The sequence below is a fragment of the Elephantulus edwardii genome, unplaced genomic scaffold (genome assembly GCF_000299155.1).
Source record: "Elephantulus edwardii isolate Elephantulus edwardi_28Jun2011 unplaced genomic scaffold, EleEdw1.0 scaffold00063, whole genome shotgun sequence".
NCBI classification, from domain to species: domain Eukaryota; kingdom Metazoa; phylum Chordata; class Mammalia; order Macroscelidea; family Macroscelididae; genus Elephantulus; species Elephantulus edwardii.
In genome coordinates, this window is record NW_006399813.1 from 11815950 (window position 1) to 11822595 (window position 6646).

A 6646-nucleotide genomic window follows, 5' to 3' on the forward strand; every position below is an offset into this window, starting at 1 on the left:
GAGGATAGGGAATCAGTATGATAATATAGTTTGGTGGGTGGAGAAGGATGTGTGAAGGAATTAGGAAAGATCGAATGGGGACTTGAAAAGATGAGGTAATAGTAGGCATAGATCAATGGCAATTAATTTTATAAAACACGAGGTATTTGAATGTATGCAACACAATGTGAATTAGGAACAATGTGAAATACAACCCGCATAAATCAAATACAGTGTATGCTCATTTTGTATACAAACCAATATAAATTTTAAAAACATTATCAAAATTATATACAGAATATAGAGAGTTCTCCCTCTCCTCTGGGTGCTGTTTCTCTCTCACTAAATCCATTGTGGAGTTTTTAGGGCTGGAAATCTTTACTAAAAGACACTGCCTCGCCTCATCTCTCTCCTATGGAGTGGCTTGTGGATTCCAACCACTATCCTATCAGTTAGCCTATGGATATCCCATAGATAACCAATCTAATCTGTGGGTTATAAATGCCAACACATAATGCATTATGTCAAACAAGCAAACACACACTTGCTGTTGCTGAGTTAATTGTGACTTATAATAATCCTCTAGGACAAAGCAGAACCACAGGATTGTCAAGCCTGTAATCGTTACAGGGCCCTGGTGACTTGCTGTTCCTGTTGTTGTGTACTGTAGAGCTGGAACTGATTCACAGCTGACCCTCCAGCGGGTTTTCACTCAAGAGGAGACTGTCTGGCTTTCTTCCACAGAGCAACTGGGGCATTTGAGCTGCATGCCTATGGATTGGCAGCACAACTCCTTCCCACTAAGCCACCAGAGCTCGCTCGGTGACATAGAACATAGTTTATCAGGCTGCTAGCTCCAAGTTGCTGGTTGGACTCCTCTAACCTCTCTGATGGAGAACGTGGCAATCTCCTCCAGACTTAACTGCAGTGGGCACTCTTTAGCGTCAGACAGCCACAGCTTAGAGTGGCTGGAAGCTTCACACTGTTGACATTTTGGTTAGGAGTCAGGTGCTTAAGCACAGAACCAACCTGGACTCCACCTACTTACCTCTCTACCTCTCCCCAGAGCCCCTAGAAACCAACAATTTCATTGCCTATCACTTCGTCTTTTCCACCATGTATTGGAAACAATGGCCATGTTTGTAAGTGGTGCTTCCAATCTGCACTAGATTTGAGAACAGCACAGTAGGGTGAGCTCTCCCTCCCTGAATCCCACTGCCCTCCACATTCTGCAGATGGCAGCCAGCTCCACATGTCATAGATGTTTGTCCATCAGCCCTAATCACCCCCCTGAGCAGCACTCACACTGGACTTCCCTGAAGCCTGAGGAAGAGCTGATCGAGAAGTATGAGAACAGCTGACTACTGCCCGCTCATTCCACCTGCATTTCCCTCCCAGGTCACTTTACAGGATTTAAACTGGCGAGTCAAATCCACCCACCAGCAGAAGAAAGAGCTGCTGGTTTATGTCAAAAAAATCAGGCATTGGAAACCCTATGGCACACACATATTTCCACTCTGGTATGCATGAGATCATCACAAGTTGGTATCAACCTGACAGCAACTGGTTTGGGTATCAATGTTTTTGTTTCCTGAGGAATTTAAGCCCCAGAAAAATGAAATGACAGAGCCCTCTGCTTCTTCAACCAACATTCTCATTTCTCCACTAGTGGTTCCTAAGTCAGATCCCACAGCAAAATACCTTGATTAAATTACAGAGTTTCAAGCTGAGAACTTTAAAGAGTTTTATTTAGCTGGTCTGAGGACTGACTTAGCATCTATACTAGATTCAGCTCTCTGTCACCCTGTCCTGTATCTCTCTACTCAGTACAGACTTCTAAATCGCTGGTTCTCAACGCTAGCATATGTTAGAAACAACTGGGAGCTTTAAAAACCAGTAATTGACCAAGATGTCCTTTGACCTAAGAGTGGATAAAGAAATTATGGTATGTCTATAAAATGGGCTCTTATTTCATGGTAAAAAGAAAGGAACTATTGCTCATGAAAAGGCATGGTAGGACCTAAAATATGAGCCCCAGTGGTGATGTGCATAACAAGTTGATCTGCTAACTGAAAAGTCAGTGGTTTGAATCCACCAGCCACTACTTGGAAAAAACATGGGAAGGCTCCTCATGTAAAAGTTTACAGCTTCAGAAACCTAATGGGGAGCTGCTATAAGCTGAATTGGACTTGGTGGCAATGGGTTTGGGTTCTTGGTTGGGAAGTGAAAGAATTACTTATTAAAAAATATAGTTCTGCATTCTGTATGGTTCAAACTACATGCCATTCTGGTTGGAAAAGTAAGAGATGGTAATATCAGTGGTTTACAGTGGTTCAGAAGAGGGATGAAGGGTGAAACTGAAGGAATGTTAAGGGCAGAGCAACTATTCTGTGTGACACTGTAATGGTGGGTACAGGACGTTATGGTAAAACCCATTAGACTGTATAACACAAAATGTAATTAAAAATAGCACGTGAATACTGGTTCAATCAATTGGAACCAATGTACCTAGAAGTGTTAGATGTTGAGAATAATAACAACTAAGTTAGGGAGATAGAAACTCTGTAATTTCTCTATCAACTTAAAACTGCTCTAAATACTATTTAACAACAACAAAACAATGTGGTTCCGCATCTAAGGTTAAGGGTCTAGGTACTGACTAAGACTTTTTTCCTTATGCAGCCAGGATGGAAAAGCACTACCTTAAGCTCCTCCAGCACCCATATACCAACATACTTACTTATACATCCCTCAAATTAAAAGTCATCTCAAAACATAGAAATGCTACAGAATTAGGAATTTTGAGATGATCACTTTAGATTCTTCCCCCCTATTTAAACATTAATTATTCATTGTTTAAACTTCATGTTCTCCTAAAGATGTTCTTTTACTTACAAAATATCAGCCATGAGCCTGCCTTACCTATGTCCCCAGCCCCTCTCCCCTTCCACCCCAGCTGTCACCTGCACAGCAGTGGAGGAACCAGCTTGGCCTCCAGACGTGGGGGCACAGCGGTCAGCATGGCCATGGCAGAAGCAGCTCCCTTGCAGACGTAGCTGAGATACTGCATAGTAGGCACTGGGTGAGTGGTAGCCCCTCCTGGACACAGGGGCTAGCCTGGTGAAGTTGATTCTCAAGTTTGTGATCTCTCCTAGCTCTGAGAGGGGCGGAAACAGTGACAACAGAGAAGGTTGGGAAGGAAAAACAAAGTTAGAGGTAAACAGACTCTCCCAGAACAGGGGGGTGAAGAAAAGAATTCCCATCCTACCAGCCCAGCCCTTCCTCCTTGGCTTATTAAAGTTACAACAGGGGCCACCATTCGCAGCCTCAATCTCTGATGGTCATCCACTGTCTTGAGGAAAAGATTCTCCCAGCCTAGACTTTCCAAATCACAGGCTACCACAGTACCTCTACAGGATAGGCAGGGAAAAGCATTTAATCTCCAACAACAATGACAAAAATGGAAGATCAGAAAATGTCCGTGATGTGGGTTCCAACCTTCCTCCACTCTTCACACCCGTACTCTGTCCAATAAACTAGAAGAGTAACCACACTGACCTTGAATCTTTTGACTTTTAGATGCTGGAATCCCAGAGGCTAAATCCAAGATGTTAATTTGGACCTGTAGAGAGAGGGGAGAGGAAGGGGATGAAGAAGAGATCAAAGAGGCCCTTTCCCCCTCAATGCCCTGTCCTCAAAGACTTCCTCTAAGGCCATTCTTCCTGCAATCTAAGGTGACCATGGCTGTGAGGCTGGCCAACTGCTCTGGACGAAGGAGATGGTCACTGAGCCTCAAAGGACTCTGAGTGTGTGTGAGTGAGTGTGTGTGTGTGTGTGTGTGTGTGTGTGTGTGTGTGTGTGTGTGTTGCTGTGTTTTTTGGGTGTGAGTGTGTGTAACCTTTCCTCTCCAATTAAAAGGGAAGGCATACCAAAAAGTCATTGATTTCCTTTAGCCAAAAGTGAGGATGAAGTATATAATCTCACACAAAAGTTAACGATAAACCAAACAAACAAAAATCAGAACCCAAAACAACCCATCACCAAGACAATTTCAATTGATAGCAACCTTATGGGACAGACTTGCTTTTTAGGAGTCTCAAAGAAGCAGACTCCCTGGCCTTTCTCTCTCCTACAGGGTGTCAGGGGAGTTGAAGCTGCCAGGGAACAGCTGAGAGCTTAACCACTGAGTCACAAGGGGTGGGGAAACCTCATCTTCCCATAACTCAGCATGAGTGAGAGGATACGGAGCCCTGGGTGCACAGATGTGGCAACTGGCCACAGCCTTCCGGATCACTATGATTTCAACTATGTTTTCTTTTTACTGGAAACCACTTATGAGCTATGACTGCATCCAGAGGAGAGTTTTCACAATCAATTCTCCACAAATCAGGAAAGAGTGCTTGTTTTCTGACCTGGAATCCCAGGAATGTGGCTAATGGATTTGGACAAAGTTATGACCAAAGAGGAAGTGTTAGAACCAAAGGGGAGCCATGCTATCCACGGACAGGGCATGGCCCAGCCCTCTCTCAGTCCAATGGGAGCTGCCTTGTAGCTGAGACACAAGGGGAAATGCTGCCTACGTCTAGGATGGGGGGAGCGGCTGTGAAAAAAAATACAAAAGCTAGACTCAGATTGAGAGAATTAGGGGAAAAACATTCTGAAATGTTTCCAGAGACAGTCTGACTTCTAGCTCTGAGTTCATGCTCAGGTGACTTGAATGATGGGTTACATCTGAATGAACCCAAATGACTTTATTTTGTCATTCGTACCTGACATTTATCATTGTCGTCATCGTTGCCTGGACTCATGACAGTCCCATGTGCAAGACAGGACTATTATGATTCAAAGAGTTCTCATTGTCTGATTTTCAGAAGTGGATCTGAGTCTCCTTTCAGGTATCATAGCAGCACAACACAGTGGTGTCTGTGCATGAGATGCATTGACTGGAAAGCAAACCAAGTCTCCCACCTGGAAGATGAGCATCCTACCACTGAATCAAAGCCTCAAGAACTGGGGCCTAGGGAGCTCTGGTGGCCTAGTGCCAAGAAGCTGCACTGCAATCCCAGAGGTATGTGGTTCTACTCCACCAGATGCTCTGCAGGAGAAGGAGGGGCAATCTCCTCCTGTACCAGTCAGATCTGATTTGATGGTACACACAAGAAAAACAATAATAATTTAAAAAAAAAATAGCTGGGGCCCTACTACTCAGTGGATTAAACCTGAGATATTAAGTCTTGTATTAAATCCTAATAGGGCAAAACGAGATAAATTAAAATTTAAGTTAAATCTGTGTTATTTACTCATTCGTAGCTAACTAATAATCCAAAAGTCCTCACACTGGAATATAGTCGGTTTCATCCTCTTAACTGCACGAATAGGACCAATGAGCCATTGGGGGAAAAAGTTGTGTGAAAGAGTAGGGCTGGGTTATGTAGTGAATTCAAGGTGTTATTTGGTTTTCCAAGTATTTCTTAAATATCCCAACTGGGAGGCAAAGAGATGAACAGCAAATGTTTTGTGTGTGGCCAAAAGGTTCATCATTGAAGAGTTCAGGAAAAATGGCAAGTGAGCTGACCAAGAACAAACTCATCTCTTTTCCAGCCAACTTCTGAACTGGACAGTGAGTCACTGAGACCACCATCTGTCAGAAGGGCAAGACCAGGTTTGCTGGGATTGGGGAGAGGTCTGCCCAAGCGTGAGCCTGTGTGATAGTGAGTAGCGTGATACCAGAGAGCTCTCCCCACGTCACCTTGTGCAGGTTGTGTCCCTCTGCCTACCTTCCCGCCATTCGGGTGGCCATTAGTCTTCTGGGGGAGAGACCGGCACCGGGTATCTTGCCACCTCTGCGGCTGGCCCTGCTGCACCCGAGGGAAGGTGGAGGTACAGTCAGCGGCCAGGTACTGGTACACCTTCCAGGTCTTGCCAAAGTCTGAGGAGCGCTCGATAAGCATCCCAGCTGGCTGGGGCCCCTGTGGAGACACAGAGAGAGGGGGCCCTGAGTGACTGAGGGAAGGGAAGAGCTGACATTATGTTCCCTGGGGCCACAGGCATAGAAACAGGCTCCAAAACCAAAAATCCCTGAGATCTACAGCAAGGAAGGGGGAAAGGAACCAAGATGGAGCCAGTGGGTACAGAAATGCCTGGGCCTACTTCCTCATGGCAACCCAAAAGCTATAGTGGCTTTGCCCCCAGGGAGCCAGGGAAATTCATAGAAACAAAATCCTAGTACATAGTTGGTACTCAGTAAACATTTATTGACTGAAAGAGTAAATCTTTAGTCTACTCTTTCCTTCTGTTTACTGGTTCATCTACTCTCTCATTTGCTGTTGTTCTGTGCCCTTAAGTCAACCACAACTTGTAGCAACCCTATAAATGACTCTGAACCTTGCCCTGTCCTGAGCCAACCTCATCTCTGACACATTTGACCCCACTGCTGAAGTCACTGTGTCAATCATCTCATCCAAGGTCTTCCTCTCTTACACGAACCCTCTACCTTTCCAAGCATGATGTACTTCCCAAGGACTCTCATGAGAATATGCCCAAAGTGTGTGAGACAAAGTTTTGACCATCTTGACCTCCAAGGAGCACACTAGTTTCACATTCTTGAGGATATATTTCTTTGTTCTCTTGGCAGGCCATGCGATAGTCAATACTCTTCTCCAGCACC

The 6646-nt window shown here is 44.7% G+C and overlaps 1 protein-coding gene across 1 annotated transcript in view; it reads right to left on the minus strand.

Moving 5' to 3' along the window:
• The window catches only part of LAMB3 (laminin, beta 3), a 65741-nt gene that overhangs the window by 23652 nt on the left and 35443 nt on the right, over nt 1–6646 (minus strand). The window contains exons 5-7 of the mRNA XM_006887944.1: nt 5757–5948; nt 3538–3601; nt 2943–3136 (exon numbers count right to left, since the gene is read on the minus strand). Of these exons, the coding sequence (XP_006888006.1) occupies nt 2943–3136; nt 3538–3601; nt 5757–5948 (450 nt within the window). The remainder of the gene's footprint in view (nt 1–2942; nt 3137–3537; nt 3602–5756; nt 5949–6646) is intronic.